Genomic DNA, 18360 nt, shown 5'->3' with positions numbered 1-18360 from the left:
TTCCTCTGAAAAGTGCCTCTTCATGTCCTTCGACCATTTATCAACTGGGAAATGACTTGTATTCTTATAAATTTGACTCAGTTGTCTATATAGTTTAGAGATGAGGCCTTTATCAGAGACGCTGATTGTAAAAAATTTTTCCCAGTTTTCTGCTTCTCCTTAATTTTGGTTGCATTGGCTTTGTTTGTGCAACTTTTCAATTTAATGTAATCAAAATTATCCATTTTGCATTTCATAATGTTCTCTATCTCTTGTTTGGTCATAAATTCTTTCATTCTCCACAAATCTAACGTGAAGTATTCCCTGTTCTCCTAGTTTACTTACAGTATCAGCCTTTACATCTAAATCATGTAGCCATTTTGGCTTTAATTTGGTATAAGTGTGAGATTCTGGTCACTGCCTAGTTTCTCCCATACTATTCTCCAGTTTTCCCAGCAGTTTTTGTCAAATTGCAAATTCTTATCCCTGAAGCTGGAGTCTTTGGGTTTATCAAACAGTAGATTACTACAGTCATTGATTACTGTGTCTTGTATACCTAACCTATTCCACTGATCCACCATTCTATTTCTTAGCCAGTACCAGTTTTGAGGATTGCTGCTTTATAATACAATTTAAGATCTGGTATGGCTGGGCCACCTTCCCTTGCATTTCTTTTCATTAGTTCTGTTGATATTCTGGACCTTTAGTTCTTCCAGATTAAATTTGTTATTATTTTTTCTAGCTCTTTAAAATATTTTTGGTAGTTTGAGTGGTATGGCACTGAATAAATTAATTTAGGTAGAACTGTCTAAGTATTGATAAATAGCCTCAACAAAGAAGTAGTGAGCAGTATTCACACTTACACATACAAGAATGTAAACACAGCAAGAAATGGTAAAACCCAAAGTTATGTGAAAACATTTTAAAAGTAATGAAGCAGCATGCAATGAGTCATATAATCATATTTTTCACACTGAAATTCCACTATAATGGCTTTATCCCCAAAACATTAAAAATAGAAAAGAGGGCCTAGCAATACAAAAGTAATCAAAGTTATTCTAAATATAATAGCAAAAATTTGAAAACACCAAAATTTAAAAAAATTTAGAGGAAGACTGACTAAATTATGCGGCATTTATGTAATAGACTGATACTCTAATATACATATTCACATATATAAAATTATAAATTTATGGGTCATACAAGGGAATATAAAAAGAGCTATATGGAATGACATAATATGAATTCAGCAGAATCAGTGCTATATACATATTGATTAATGGGAAGGAAGGAATAAAGGAAGCAAGCAAGGAAGGAAGGGATGGAGGAAGGGAAAGAGTGAAGGAGGGAAGGAAGGAAAGAAGGAAAGCAGAGTGGGAAGAAGGGAAAGAAGAAAGGAGGGGAAAGATGGAAGGAAGGAAGAAAGGAAGGAAGGAAGGAAGGGAGAGAGGGAGAAGGGGGAAGGAATCCCCATTTATTCCACTAAAATGTCCAGATCTTTTTCATACAAACTGCTATCTAGCTAGTCCTCTTCTGTCTTATAGGTGTGAATGTGACCTTCAGACCCAAGTGTAAGGCATTGTTTTATCACGACTGAACTTCATCTTATTAGCTTAAGGCCACTGCTCTAGCCTGTCAAGATCTATTTAGATCCTGATTCTGTCATCCATCTAGTGTGTTAGCTATCCCTCCCAGCATTTTGTCCTCTGCAAATCTGATGAATATGTCATCTATACCTTTATCAGGAGAACAGCAATGCCATCAATACAATTTAACAAACAAAAGTAAGCTGATTGTGTGCAAGGCTGTGTACTAGGCACTAGGAAGACCAAGTTTAATATTACACAGTCCTCAAAATCAAAGGATCCACAATTTACTGGAAAGCAATAAAGTATGAACTCTCCCATGTATAATACAAGGCGAAAATAAGTGTGATGAAATGGTCTAAGCAGAATGTTATGAGAGAGGTGAGAGATATAAGGGAAGGCTTCATGAAGAAGGTGGTCCTGAAAGGGGTTTTAAAGAAAAAGATTTCAAGAGGTAAGGCTGTGAGAGCAGTTCTTTCCAAAGACGCCAAATGCCCTATCCAAATGTATGAGCCAATAGAGAACAGGAAGAAGCTGAAGAAATGACTTTGAAAAGGTAGCCTAGAGTCACAATATGGAAGACCTATCAGACAAGACTAAGAAGTTTTTCTTTTATCATGTACATGATGCAAACTGCTGAAGGTATGTTGACATGGTCAGACCTGTGCATTATGGAGAAAAGGATGGAAACAGTGTGAAGACAGATGGGAGAGAGTAGAAGCTAGAGTTAAGGAGACTATGGAGGAGGATATTATAATATATTATTATATGGAATATAAGCTCAGGTTCATGAACTAAGGTGGTGACAGTTGAAATGGTATGGGGATTTGCATTCAAGAGAGATTATACAGGTAGAGTTAACTAGTAACTGAATGGGGGTTATGTATTGTTATGTATTAGTATGGGGTATCAAGAGGGAAAAGACCAAGATTTGGGAGGCTGGATAGCTGAGAAGATCATAGAATCAAAGAATTAGCGCTAAAAAGGATCTGAGAGATCAATGAGTCCAACATATTTATTTTACAGAAGGGGAAACCAGCATCCCAAGAGGTTAAATACTTTGTCCTGGGTTCACAAGGCTAAATGTCTGAAAGATTTAGCTCAGTGCCATATCCTCTACACCAGAGGTTTCAAATAAATGATCTGCAACACTCCCATAAGCATTAGGAGTCAGATTAAAATGTAAGTGGGAAATAGTGAGCAAAATAAATAAAAATACAGTAAAGCATAGATAACATTACATTTTAAAACTAAGTCAATATGCCGCTGACAGGGATCCTTATCCATGGATTACCGGAGCTGTTTCTGTCTGAGTTTGACACCACTGCTCTCCACCACACATCTCCATATTAGTGGAGTCACTGACAGAAGTAGGGAAGGCAAAGTTTATTTTGTAGTTAACAAATGGCAAGGAGTCCTTTTCCAAAATGTTTGCTCTAGAGCCCAGAATTTGAATTGTACCACTGATGGAAGAATAAATTCTTGTTAACAATATTTCCAAATTCTATTAGTAGAGAAAATCCAAATGTGAAGCTTCCGTCCAAAAAGTCCAACTTTTTCACTAGCACTTTTTCCATTATCAAAGATTTTAGTTAATCCTCACAATCTCCCCTAATAAAATGGATAAATTCCAAGATTGAGGGCAGTCAAAGAGGAAAGAATTTCTTCCTGTAACTATTGTACTTGGACCATATTGGAAGAGTATTTGATTTATTTCTTAGTAGTTTTTGGCACTTTGTTTTAGTCTCCTTTCCTGCCACAGAATTTATACAATTACTGAGCAAAGTATGGCCACGCATCTGTTCCAATTGTGAGGAATAGGACATTTTAAGACAGACTAATTTCAATTAAAGTGAAGTTTTATAGAAAGAGAAAGGTAACAGCACAACCAAATGTACACCTTCATTTTCTCTAATGATTAATTACCAAATTATTTAAATTATGAAGTCATATGTGGTGATGCTTTAAGAAGAAAATCTAAAAAAAGATGTGAGAGAATAAACACTCAATTAGGAATCAGAACACATGGGATCTCCTTTTGTCTCAGCCACCAAGTAGCTTTCTTGCTGTGGCTCATCTTGGATAAGTCACTTAACTACTTTGTGTTCCAATTCCTCACCTGTAAAAAAGGAATGATAATTTAGGTTATTATACTCAATTCAGAGGTAGCTAGGTGGCACAATGGATAAAGTGCTGGATCTGAAGTCAGGAAGACTCATCTTTGTGAGTTCAAATCTGGCCTCAGAAATTTAATAGCTGTGTGACTCTGGGCAAGTCACTTAACCCAGTTTGCCTCAGTTTCCTTATCTATAAAATTAGCTGAAGAAGGACGTGGTAAATCTCTCCAGTATCTCTGCCAAGAAAACCCCAAATGGGGTCACGAAGAGTTAGACAGACTAAAATGACTCAATAACAACACCACCACCTAACTCAGAGGGGTGTTGAGAGGCTGATATAACATGAAAACAGTACAGGGGTCTGAGTATATTTAAATTGACATTGATTTTTGCCCTTAATCCTTATTAAACTGTTTTAAACTGATTGACTAAAGGAAAAAATTAACTCAACTTTACTATAATTTTTAAAATATTTAATTATGTCTTTAAAGCATTTAAGGGGGGCAGCTAGGTGGAGCAGTGGATAGAGCACTGTCCCTGGAGTCAGGAGGACCTGTGTTCAAATTTGGCCTCAGACACTTGACACTTACTAGCTGTGTGTCCCTGTTTAATTCACTTAATCCTGACTGTCTCGACAACAAACAAACAAACAAAAACATTTAAGTAGTATGGTAAATTAAAGTATTGGAATACTATTGGTACTGTAAGATACCACAAATACTCTTTGAGGAATTCAAAGAAATAGAGGGAGATTTGTACAATGTGATAGAGAACAGAGAAAGCAAAACCAGAACAATATACAGTTTGACTACAAAAATGCAAATGAAAACAAGTTAAATGAGATTAGATGAAATGATTTTTTCAGGAATTTGGAGGATGGATGATGAAATATATTTCCCTCCTCCAGGTAAAGAAGTGGAAGTCTTTGGATTCAGAATGTTATACACAGTGGCAGATAAGTTTAACTGTGTTGATCACTTCAGTTTAATTTTTTCTTTGACTCAAGGGAAAATCTTATGGATGAGAATATAGCAAGAGATGTGTAAAAATTAAAATCATCACTTCAATTTTAGAATAATTTAAGTAATATTAAATGATAATGTACAACCAAAATGATTCTTTTATTCCTATAATGTTGTTATTCAGTCATGTCTGACTCTTTGTGATCCAATTTGGGGTTTTCTTCGCAGAGATACTGGAGTGGTTAGTGATTCCCTTCTCCAGATCATTTTACACATGAGGAAACTGAGGTAAACAAGGTTGAGTGACTTACCCAGGTTCACAGAGCTATTAAGTATTTGAAGCTACATTTGAACTCGGCTCTTCCTGACTTCCAGGCTGGTACTCTATCCACTGCCACCACCCAGCTGCTTCCTCTAGCTATCATCTATTATTGTTGCTGTTGTTATGATTATTGTTCTTGCCAGTAAATTAGGATCAATTATTTAACCCATTCTGCCTATTACTTTACATTGTACTTTAAAATATTCCATGTCAGTTGTAAAATGCATGTACTTTTTAGTGGCAGGCATTTTATCATTGTTGGCTATTTTGATTATAGGTGCAGGGACCCTGTTTTAAACAGCACCTTGGTACTGTGGAACTTTTTTTTCTTTTGGCTGTTTTCAGTAAAAATTCTCTGCCAAGCAAAACAGTAGGAGGGAAACTATAAAAGAGCTTGAAAATACTAAAAAAAGAAATAAGTGAACAAGCAGTGATCTAAACATAACTGGGAGTACTATTCCCATGACCTATGACCAAGAAGGGAAAAAAAGAAAAGAAAATGTACATAATCAAGAATGGATTTCATTTCAGAATCACAGACCTTTATCTTTAAATGGAGCAGCATTCACTCTAAAGAGCATGTGAGAAGTTATGCTAAAACAAAATATTCTAACTCAAGTCTGAGATAAGATTGCTCAAAATCAGACAAATTTGATTTAAATTTCCTCCTCAAAGAGGGTTTATAAAGTGAAGGAGAATGGTAGAAAGTGGTTTCAGCAAAGAAAGCCATGTTACAAATAATCTTTGCTTGCTGTAGGTTTTGTAGTTTACCATAAAAAATGAAATCAGTAAAGCTATGTGGTGATATAAGCAGCAAAGAATTTTGCTCAAACCAGGCAGGCTAAATGAGTTCTTATAATATATAAAATTATAAAATCAAACTGCAAACATGGTTGGAAATCTAAGAGCAACAGTGCTTTAAAAATTAATTACATGCCATCTTTAACCCAGGCACACCATTCACCATTCAATGATTTATTTAAGCCACAAATAGCTTGAGATACTTAAACTCAGATTAGTACTGAAGATGAAATACAGTAATACAAAGTCTCTTGTAGTCGGCATAAAAATTTTTCATTTTTACAAATGGAATAACTTAAATAAATCGGGACGCAATTTCAAATCCTTCCACTTCCCCCAACCAACATAATTTGGCGGAGGTAGACTATTCACAGAAGACATGTAATTACCTTTTGGAGGGTAGAAGTGTATCAGTAGCTATATACGAAACAGGTCATTTATTTGATGTTACCCTGATGCCTTGGAAGAGATCGTTAATCTTGCAAGAGTAAACAGCTTACCATAATCAGAGGATCTAGCCTGACATCGTTTATATCTCCTGACATTTATATCACATTTCTCCACTCAGCTCAGAACATTTCCCTATTTTTCCTCAAAGAGGCACTACTTGCCTTTCCATTTATACAGAAGTTTCTGTTGGCTAGGAATAGTCTTAGTCCTTAAAATGGTTCTTGACTCCATCCTTCTAAATGTCATGAAGTGCTAAAATTGGTCTAATGGCCAAGCAGAGTTGGTCTAAAGGGGTAAAAGGCAAACTACCTCCTCCTTATCAGAGGGCAATCATTTATTTGTCTGGATTTCTGTGGAGTAATCTATACCTGAGGTACCTCTGAGGGACCAAAGGAAAGAGAACAGTGGCATTCCTTTCCTGAAAATTTCCCACAGTGAACTGGTATCATGTCCATCAAGTCAAGCGGCATGTAGGTGGTGCAGTGAATAGAGTGCCAGGCCTGGCGTCAGGAAGATTCATCTAAGTGAGTTCAAATCTGGCCTGAGACACTAAAAAGCTGTGTGACTCTGGGCAAGTCACTTAACCCTGTTGGCCTCATTTTCCTTATCTGTAAAATGAGCTGACGAAGTGGCAAGCCACCCCCGTATCTCTACCAAGAAAACCCCAAATGGGGCGACAAAGAGTTGGACACAACTGAACATGGACAAAATCATTAAGTCGCCCAACTCCGGTGAGTACCGCTATTGGCTCTCCTCTAATGGTAATCAAATTCGATGCTAAGAGAAGACATCACATTGTGGTAAAAAAGAATACTTGATTTGGATTCAGGAGACCTGAGTTCATACGTCAGCTTGACTACTTAATATCTATGTGACGTTGAGGAAGTGCTATAGTGGAAAAAGTACTGAATTTTAAGTCAAAAGACATGAATTGATTTGTCGCTAGATGGGTGATCTTTGGCACCTACTATATGGCAGACAGACACTATGCTAGACCTTGTAGATACTAAGAGAAAAGTAAAATAAAGTTCTTAAATCATGATATTTATATCCTAACAGAGGAGATAAACATGCTTACATATACGTATATTCAAAATGGATAAAAAATAGCTAAAATGAAACTTTTGAGGGTGGATTCACTCCTAGCTGGGAAGAACAGGAAAGTCTCATGTAGAAGAAGGTGACACTTGAGTTGGGTCATGAAGGAAGCTAAGGATCCTAAGAAGTAAAAGTAAGGAAGAATTAATTTCAGGTATGAGTGTCATGCAAAGCAAATACACTGAGATGGGAGATGGGATGTCACATGTGAAGAAGAGTAAATTTGGCTGAACTATAGAGTCCATGAAAGGGACTAATATGCAAAAAGGTTGGATAGGTAAATAGAGGCCAGGATGTAAAGAGCCTTTAAGGCCAAACAAAGGTGCTTGCTTGGATCGTAGAGGTTATCACCTCTAGAAACCCTTGTAGTTTTGACTTGTGGAATGACACATCAGGCATGCCCTTTAGGAGAAGCATTTTGGCAGTTATGTGACACACAGACTGGAGAAGAGAGAGATATGAGGCAAGGACATCGATTAGGAGGATATTACAACAAAGGCAAATCATTTACTCACTCAGGGCTACATTGAGCTCATCTGTAAAACAAAGGGATTAGTATAAATCTTATGATAATAAGTACCAGTCATCAGAGAAAAAAGCTGGAAGTGCTCTAGAGGCCAGCCATTTCTTTTTAGCTCCATTTTGCACAAAATTTTAATATTTCACCTATGTGGCAGTTTTCTTTTACTTGCCCCTGAGAGTTAAGTCCATTTCTGGTTCTAAAACCAAAAAAACAGATGGAACTACCAAAACAGCTATTGAAAGAAGAAAGCCCTACCTAATTCTTTATAGCAGGGACCTGTGTGGTAGGCCCCAGACCACTCATCATCATTCTCATTAAGATAAAGGAAGATAAACCAGAAAAATGATTTGTGTCATATCAACTATTAACTGGAAAGTTAAATGCTCACTTTTTTCAGCAGAGACTTTACCCAATTGCCAAAAGGTCCCATAATTGCTACCTGAGGGTTCTATCCACCCTGAAAGTACAATAAACAGGAAATATCTCACTATTTACTACAACGTGTACCTAAGTCTGCCATGGTCTCGGGTTACTTGAAGAACTCAATTAAATCTTCAAATGACAGCCTCAAAGGATAGAGAACATAATAAATAACCAGATAGAACATGCAAAAAGTGACTCTAATAGTCCGGAAGGAATGCTGAAAATAATATGAAGAAATGTAATGGGATAAAGACCTGCATGATATAGTGAGAAGGCCCCACACCTGAAAGGCATGGGACGTGAAAAAGCCTTGAGTGCAAGCCCCACCTTTGATACATACATATATCCTGACTATGTGACCCCAAGCAAATCAATTAACCTCTCAGTGATGACCTGAACAATACTCTTAAGGCTGGAAGTTACAGAGCAACAATGGTAGAGTCCCCTCACCAGCAGTCTGCTCTTGCACCAATGAAATCACAAGTCTGATCTTAAAAAAAAGTCTTAAAATTGGATTCGAAAATTCAACTACAGAAATACAAAATGGAAAAGACAAGGATAGAAAGTAGTGACTAAATAATTTTATTTTAGTTGTATTTCAGTACACTAGCTGAAATGGGAAGCGGTGCATAATAGTGGTTAGAGAAATCGATTTATTATCAAAAAGATCTCAGTCAAAAATCTACTTCAGACACTTACTACTTGTGGGACAACAGGCAAGTCATTGAACCTCTCCCCCTCAGTTTATTCCTTATCTGTAAAGTTGGAATTGGAATTCCTCCAACACAGAGTTATTGGATAACATCTGTAAGTATTTTTTGCAAACCCTGAAGCACTTCTATGACCAAAAATTTAACTGCTTAGAAAGAAAATGAACGTGAAAATACATGAATTATATTACTTTACCATTCTGATCAGTATTTTTTTTCTGATTTCTCAATAATTATCACACAAAAATTATCAGAGACCTAACAACTGAATTCTCCATTTTACCAACCTGAGGTACCCATTTGGAAGATACAAAGCTGGTTACTTCTATTACTGATAATCCTGTTTTGGAAAGTTGGTTGATAAACTCAATTTTGATATCTGTAGGTACAATGACCTAGAAAAGAAAAAAAAGGATCACATATTAATAAACTGACAGGCTTATAATCTGTAAGAAGAAAAAAATTCATCCAAAGGCAACATTTACAAAATGAGATAACAGATGTAAGGCATTTTGTCTATATTAAAGCATTATATGAATGCTAGTTCTTAATACTATTAAAAGAATTATTCAAATACTTACTAAGAATACATATTTGTATATACTTACACCTGTACATGTCTTCCTCCAATAAAATGTAAGTTCCTTAAGGACAGGGATAGTTTGATTTTTGTCTTTTTTATTACCAGGACCTAACATAGTGTGTGGCATGTGGTATACTTATGAAACATTTCTTGATTACTAAATGATGTTATTCATAAACTATTCCTCTGGATAAGTTTTACAAATATGAACATTTCAATTAATATTTAACACAAATTTTGTGAATATATCCATTTACCTTTTCATTTTGTAAGCCATCCCTGGGTCCAACTTCTACTATTTTAACATACTCAGGAAATCCTGATAATTGTGTTGCCTGAAAAAATCATGAGAAAAAAGATAACTTTTAAATTATAAATTATTCAATTAAAATAGAAGAATCGCTGTAATTACAAAGGTTGGAGAGATCACGCAGTCTACTACAACTGAACAAGAATCGTCTTTATAGCAGACACAACAAATGTTTTATTGTATTCAATTGAATAAATATTTATTATTTTTTGCCTGGCATTATGCAAGGTGCCACGATCAAAGGATGTACAAAAAATAATACCTGCCCTCAAGGAGATTACATTCTACCGGGAAGATTAAAAAGTATGTATAGGCATACAAATAAAAGATAATTTGAGGAATAAGGGAGAATTAACTTCTTGGGGGCATCAGGAAAATATTTACAGAAGAGAAAGAACTGATATGAATGAACCTAGTGCTTAACATAGTGTCTGACATAAAGCGCTTAATAAATGCTTGTTGCCTTAGAAGAGGATAAGATTTTCTGAGAGGTAACAGTGAGGAAGGAATACATACCATGGTAGAAGAAAGAGTACACAACTGCTAGAGACCCAAATGGAATACAGAGATTTTTGTCATTCAGTCGTGTCTGACTCTTTGTGACCCCATTTCAGACCCCATTTTCTTGGCAAAGATAATGGAGTGGTTTGCCATTTCTTTTTCCAGCTCATTTTATAAATGAGGAAACTGAGGCAAACAGGGTTAAATGACTTGCCCAGGATCACACACATAGTAAGTGTCTGATAGCAGATCTGAACTCAAGAAGAAGAGTCTTCTTGACTCCAGGCCTGGTGTTTTTATCCACTGTGCCGGCTATCTCCCCAATGCCGAGAATGTAAAATATACATTAGTTTCTGAAGATTTTACTATTAATGTGAGAAGATTGTGTCTCTCATTTTTAGCAAGGGTATATACCCTGGAGTTGGATGAGTATCCTGGCCCATTCCTGAGGGACACGTGTTCTAGCCCCTTCCAGAGGGGACGCAATGAAATTCCAGGATCAATACCCAGTGACTGGTTGCTACCTAATGATAGTGACTAAGCATATGTGATGGGAACTTCCCCCCAATAAATGTAAACTATGAAATCACTTTATTTTTTGTATCCCTTTGGAAGATTTCTCTTCCCTGAACTTTTAAATGGGAGTGAAGCAAGTGGGAGTGGGGACTTGCCTTTGACTACCCCGCCTTCCCCTTCCTCCCACCCCCAGCTGAAATGAGAACTTACAGCAGAAGTACAAGTTCAGCATGGTCTATACCTGTCCAGGTGAATCAAACTGGAGTCTGTAGGCTTCTAGTTCCTAGGATTCCTTCTTCTGCCTTTCTATTTCATTTTCTGAGCATAGGTGAGTAGCTAATGATCCTAAGAAATGTATGGGACCTCCAATTAAACAGGTCTAGGATAGCCTAAGGAGCTACTTTGTGAGTTATTTTGATTTTGAAAATTTATGAATTCCTGAGTTGGGCACTAGCTACTCAGAAAGAGAAAAGTTCCTTAATAATACACTTTTTAAAAGACCAAAAGGAACACCAAAGGGAAGATGTTACAGTAAGGTAAAAAAATCCATCGGATAAAAGGGTCAAGAAATTTGGAAGTTTCAGCCTTCCATAATAATAGCTGTGAATTGCTCAAACAGTAGAGGTATAAGGTGAATGAGAAACATCCACAAAGGGTCCTTACCTTCTGGGGCAAAATAGCAATTGTAATACATTATGTAATACATCCTATATTTTATTCATGTGCGCCTTTGAGTCTTTTCAATATTTTCTATGATAAGGAAACAAAGTCGTTCTATATGAGATGTCTATATCTAATACTAGGTACTTTTGCAGGGTTCTCCATATTTTATGGAGAACTCACACAGGGCAAGAGTTCACATGGTGGTCTGATGAAGTGATACAAGGACACTCTCAAGGTTTCTCTCAAGAACTTTGGAATTGATTGTGTAACACAGCAGATACTGGCACAGGACCGCTCAGCATGGCATTCCCACAGCAGAGAAGGTGCTGTGCTCTATGAGCAAAGCAGAATTGAAACAGCTCAAAGGAAATACAGGATGGCAAATTTAGAACATCCACTCCAAATGTTCACATGGACTATTTGTGCCCGACCTGTGGTAGACCATTCAGAGTTCATGTTGGTCTGATCAGCCACAGTCGGACACACTGAAACTTGACTCTAACATAGTGATGTAATTTTGGTCCTCTTTGAGAATGGACAACAACCAACCAACCAACTTTTGCAGGAGGGTATTGCCTCACCCACTTTGAGAGAAACTCCTATCTATGGGCCACATCTAAGCTTTGTTTTAGGGATTTTGCCAGAACCTTACTCCAGGGTGGAGGCAAAGGCAAAGAAAGAAGTTGACCTCTGAGTGTCAACCCTCTCCCTAAATGAGCCTGGGTTTGTGTGAGTGCAGAATCCCTCAGGACTATCCCCTGGGCTACAGGACACAATAAGGCTTTGAAAATGTGAGAACATTTCTATATGAAATATTTTCCTAATTATACTTCCCTTAAACATTAAACTTGAAACCAGATTGTAATTTGTTTGAGGACATGGACACTGTTCTATATTTCCTTTCTATCCCCCATAACAACCTGGAAAGCAACCAACAAATATCTGAGTGCCTGCTATTTGTAATGTACTGTGTTAGCAGCTGCAGGGAAAAGAAAAGGAAAAATGAGGATCCCATTTACTTATATCTGTTTTGAGAGACCTGGAGATCTGCACAGAAAAAGTTTAGTAGCCATGAATGACAAAATTATTAAGCCTTTGATTATGGTATCTTGCCTCACACAATAGGAAGCAAAAATGGAACGCACATGAACACCTCAGGGTGGAGGATGATGAGGAGAATAAAAGGGGAAAGGACCAAAGGACACATCAGATCATTTGAAAAACAATTATAAACCACATCTCTGGAGGCAGCAAGATACACAAGCCTTAGAAGGCACCTGGGCTCAAGTGCAGCAATCCCTAGGTCTAACAGCAGAAGAATCTCAGGACCAAGTCAAAGATTCCCTTTCCTTGGTTGGCATCTGGGTCATTCTATACTCTCAGTCACTTATCTACTTCTTCAGTGTACGATCTTGTAATATGGCAAAATCCAGGGTATTTTATAGGAAAGGGTGTGATCTCATTCCGGTGCATCTGACTGTTCTACCTCTAATGTCAAGGGCAGGGAGGCACCAATTGTAGAGGCTTCATGGGTGGTGAAAGTTTCTGGAAGGGAGAGTCCAGATATGAAGATCTCCAGAGAAAAGTCAAAGAAAGGACAAAAGGCAGGAGGAGGAGATATCTCTAGAGCACAGTCACCCCCAAAGTTGAAGCCAAATCACTTTGTGCAGTGGAGAAGGAATATCTTAATAATGTCAATCTTAGTAATATTAATATCTTAATAATAACCTTAATAATCTCAATTATCTTATTAGTATTAATAATATCTTAGTTATAGAGATGGTTTGTGAGCATTTAGAAAGGAAAGTGATAATAAATGAGAGCCAACATGAATTCATCACTAGCAGAACATTCTGGACTATCTTTACTGCCTTTACTCATGATACTAGAATTATTGACTGGGAAATACCATGAATATACAAAATACACTGCAATTTCAGCAACAAATCGGTCATATGTGTAAAAGATAAAGTCCAAGGTTAGCTAATAATATGCATAAATAGATTCAGAAATCATTACATGATGGGTCAATTTCAAACTGGAAGCTTTTCAATGTACTATTTCAAGTATTTGTCCCTTGACTCTATATTGACCAGTGACTTGGATTAAAGGTATAGGTAGGATATTTTTTAAATGTTCACATAACACAAATTTGGAAGAGATAGCCAATAGACTCCATGATTTAACAGACTTAATCCCATCACCTTGTTGGATAAAGGCGAATTCTCATACTCAGCACTATTTCAGTTCACCTTAATTTGCTTCTCCTCTCTGATTGGAGAGCAGGAGGATGGAACACTGAACTCCTCCTACAGCCTTCCTTTAAGAGATGACTCTGGAGGAGAAATTGAGGCTGGTGACCTTGCACAGCCCTCCCTCACTCAAAGCAAAGTGAACTGCAAGTCACGTCATCATTTCCCTGATGTCATGGTCTTCTTTGAGAATGAAAGATAAACAACAACAACAAGAGGTCTCACAACCTTCTAGCTAACTCCATTTTGCATCAGCAACTGTTTGCCTTCAACTCCACAGAGCACCGTGGTGTGTCTTCTTCATCTCTTTTCAGCTTCCTTTTCTGTGTTGTCTTCCTCCATTAGACTGGAAGCTCCTCAAAGGCAGAGATCATCACTCTTTCTTATTTGTAATCTTCATGCTTAGCACAGTGCCTGAGGCAGATCAGGTACTTAATAAATCTTTAATAAACTGGAACTGAATTGAATTAATGACAGAGTTAGAACTAGAAAAGATCTTGACAGATTAGAATGAAAATCTGAATTTAATAAAAACTGAGAATACTTCAAGGTAAATGTAAAAAGCTTCACTAGAGTTAAAAAAAATCAACTATACAGAATGGTAGAGCCTCAGCTGGCAGGTGGGTGGCTCAGCAGATTAGAGTGTCAGGCCTGGAATCAGGAAGATCTGAGTTCAAATCTAACCTCGGACATTTGTTACCTATTTGACTCCCAGCAAATCACCTAAACCTGCTTGCCTCAGTTTCCTCATCTATAAGATGAGCAAGAGATGGAAATGGCAAATAACTCCAGTATCTTTGCCAAGAAAACCCCAAATGGGGTCACGGAGAATAAGACAAAACTGAACAACAAGAAGCTTAGCTAAATAAAAGATCCAATGAAAGAGATGCTAGAGTATCATTAAAATGCAATAGGAGTCAATATATGACATGGAAGGAAAAAAGAAAAAAAAGCTAAGTGATATTAAGCTGCATTAAGAGAGGCAGGAGTGCGTCAAACAATAAATAACAGAAACAATTAATAATTTCATTAAAGAGAATGACAATAATGAGACAAGGTACCAAAATGTATGGGGTGCAGCCAAAGCAGTACTTTTTACAAAACATCTCAAAATACTTACATGAATAAAATAGAGAAAGAGATCAGTGAATTTGGCATGCAACAACAAAAGCTAGAAAAAATTAAAATCCCCAACTGAATACCAAATTAAGAATTCTGAAAATCAAAGGAGAGACTAATAAAATTGAAAGAAAACTATTAAACTAATAAATAAAACTAAGAGGTGGTTTTATGAAAAAAAAACAATAAAATAGATAAACCTTCGATTACTTTGATTAAAAAAAGAAAGAATAAAATCAAATTACCAGTATCAAAACTGAAAAAGGTTGAGTTAACCGTCAATGAACAGGAAATTAAAACAATAATTAGGATCTATTGTGCCTAACTGCATGCCAATAAATCTGACAATCTAAGTGAAATGGATGAATATTTATAAAAATATAAATTGCCTAGATTAACAGAAGAAGAAATAAAATATTTAAAAAATGCTATTTTAGAAAAAAGAAATTGAACAAACCATCAGTGAACTTCCTTAGAAAAATATTCAGGGCTAGATGGATTTACAAGTGAGTTCTATCAAACATCTAAAGAACAGTAAATTCCAATACTATATAAACTATTTGGAAAAATAGATGAAGAAGGAGTTCTACCAAATTCCCTTTTATAACACAAATATGGTGCTGATAGCTAAACCAGGAAGAGCCAGAACAGAGAAAGAAAATTATAGCCCAATTTCCCTAGTGAATATTGATGGAAAAATTTAAACAAAGTACTAGCAACAGATTACAGCAATTTATCACAAGGATAATACACTATGACCAGGTGGGATTTATACCAGGAATGCAGGGCTGGTTCAATATTGGGAAAACTATTAGCATAATCAACCATATCAATATCAAAACCAGTAGAAATCAAATTATTATCTCAACAGAGGTAGAAAAACTTTTGACAAAATACAGCACCCTTTCCTATTAAAAATACTATAGGGTATAGGAATAAATGGAGCTTTCCTTAAAATCGTAAGGAGTATCCATCTAAAACCATGAGCAAGCAAAATATAAAATGGGGATAAACTAGAAGCCTTCCCAATAAAATCAGGGGTGAAACAAGGATACCATTATCACTACTATTATTCAATATTGTACTAGAAATGTTAGCCAAATGGAAAAGGAGGTCCAAAAGACCATGGAAGAAAATACTACCTTAAAAATTAGACTGGAACAAGTGGAAGCTAGTGACTTTATGAGAAATCAAGATATTACAAAACACAACCAAAGGAATGAAAAAATGGAAGGCTGTGAAATATCTCATGGGAAAAACCACTGACCTGGAAAATAGATCCAGGAGAGATAATTTAAAAATTATTGGACTGGGCGGAGCCAAGATGGCCGCGTGAAGGCAGCGTCTTACTGGAGCTCTCTCACAAGGTCTGTCAGATTCCTATAAAAAAGTGAATTTGAGCAGATTTGAGGGAGTCAGAAACCGTGAGCAGTCTGCGTGGGGCAAATTTCCGAGCCGGGAGAGTCTGAAAGGCCGGAGGAACGAACCTGCAGGCTCGGAGAGTGCTCAGTGCGGAGCTGCTCCAGACCAAGGCGGAAGCGGCCGGCCGGGAAATCCACGTGGGAGACGGGCTGGGAGAAAGCTGGGCGCCCGAAACCGGCGGAGATCCCCAGGACTCCCAACACAGGACGGCAGTCTGTGGGAGCGACGAGAAGCAGCGCAACGCCACCGGCCGTGAAAACACCCACTCCTGACGCTTGCAAAACCCAGGAACTCGGCTTCTTGACCTTCCGGAAGACTCAATGGCCAGGTAAAAGGCTCTAATCCCTCCCCCCCTCACCCAGAGAATTCCTCGGGGGAAAAAAAAAAGAGAACTGAAACAGAGGAGAGAGTAGTGGGGCCTCACAGGACAAATACTAGAAGCTCATTAGTCCCAGAGGGGCAGAGTCGGCAGGGGTCAACACCGGGAGCCCAGACTTAACCTTGCTCCCCAAGGGGAAGTGCCAGACATCAGCTCAAACAACAAACAGCTGAGACCATTGCTGAAAAGCAAGTGCTGGAGAGCACCCACAGGGAGTGAGACGCCAGGGAGCCAGACCCCTCACCCACACCTCAGGAAACTGAAGGTTATAATTCTAGACTCGCAACCCCCAGAATAAGAAAGCTGGGACAGAAAGCCCTGAGACCCACAGATAGAAATTCGTTGTAAAGCCAGTAAAAGGCAAACCAACATGAAGAAGAATACAAAAAAACCGAGGACAATAGATTCTTTTTATGGAGACAGGCAGGATCAAAATATCAACATAGAAGAGGATAGCAATGACACGGTAGATACGTCAGATACCTTAAAAGCTAATATGAACTGGTCTCCAGCCCAAAAAGCACTGCTGGAAGAGCTAAAGGAGGATTTTAAAAACCAAATTAGGGAGCTAAAAGAAAATATGGAAAAAATGGAAAAAAAATTCACTGATGAAATCAAGTCCCTAAAGAATAAGACTGGCGAAAAGGATACGAAGATTGTGAATCTAGAGAGAGAAAAGGACACCCTGAGAGGCAAAATCAACCAATTGGAAATGGAGACTCAAAAGCAAAATGTAAACACTAACTCATTCAAAATTAGACTTGAGCAAGTGGAAGCTAATGAATCTATGAGGCATCAAGAAGTAATAAAACAAAACGTAAAGAATGAAAAAATAGAAAAACTGTGAAATATCTGATTGGCAAAACAACTGACCTGGAAAATAGATCCAGGAGAGACAATTTGAGAGTTATTGGTCTACCGGAAATCCACGATGAAAAAAAGAGCCTTGACAGTATCTTCGAAGAAATTATCAAAGACAACTGCCCAGAGGTCCTAGAACCAGAGGGCAAAATAGTCATTGAAAGAATTCACCGATCACCCCCTGAAAGAGATCCCAAACTGAAAACACCAAGAAATATTATAGCCAAATTTCAGAGCTATAAACTCAAGGAGAATATACTGCAAGCAGCCAAAAAGAAGCAATTCAAATATCGTGGAACTACAGTCAGGATCACGCAGGATCTCTCAGCTTCCACATTAAAAGACAGGAGAAATTGGAATATGATATTCCGAAGGGCAAAGGAGCTGGGACTACAACCAAGGATCAACTACCCAGCAAAACTAAGCATAATTTTCCAGGCAAGGCGATGGACATTCAATGAAATAAGGGAATTCCAGACCTTCCTGATGAAAAGGCCAGAACTCAATGGAAAATTTGATCTCCAAATACAAAACTCAAGAGAGACATAAAAAGGTAACCAGGGGGAAAAACCCCACAAACCTTATTAACCAATAAGGGCAGGTTGTTTACATCTTTACGTGGGATTATATCATCTTATGTATGTTTTTTATGTATGTGTATATATATATATATGTGTGTGTGTGTGTGTGTGTACATATATATATATATATATATATATATATATATATATATATACACAAGTCATTCTTGTGAATGGTACAACTATTATGACAAATGAAAGG

General features: G+C 37.3%; 1 protein-coding gene across 2 annotated transcripts in view; it reads right to left on the bottom strand.

The window, feature by feature from the left end:
* Positions 1–18360, bottom strand: part of HMGCLL1 (3-hydroxymethyl-3-methylglutaryl-CoA lyase like 1) — a 293745-nt gene that overhangs the window by 214848 nt on the left and 60537 nt on the right. For both annotated transcript variants that reach the window (XM_036765723.1, XM_036765724.1), the window contains exons 2-3: positions 9812–9889; positions 9259–9366 (exon numbers count right to left, since the gene is read on the bottom strand). In XM_036765723.1, the coding sequence (XP_036621618.1) occupies positions 9259–9366; positions 9812–9889 (186 nt within the window). The remainder of the gene's footprint in view (positions 1–9258; positions 9367–9811; positions 9890–18360) is intronic.

Source organism: Trichosurus vulpecula, chromosome 7 (assembly GCF_011100635.1).
Source record: "Trichosurus vulpecula isolate mTriVul1 chromosome 7, mTriVul1.pri, whole genome shotgun sequence".
Taxonomy (NCBI): domain Eukaryota; kingdom Metazoa; phylum Chordata; class Mammalia; order Diprotodontia; family Phalangeridae; genus Trichosurus; species Trichosurus vulpecula.
Note: the sequence above shows the minus strand (reverse complement) of the source record. Positions and strands in the feature narration are given on the sequence as shown.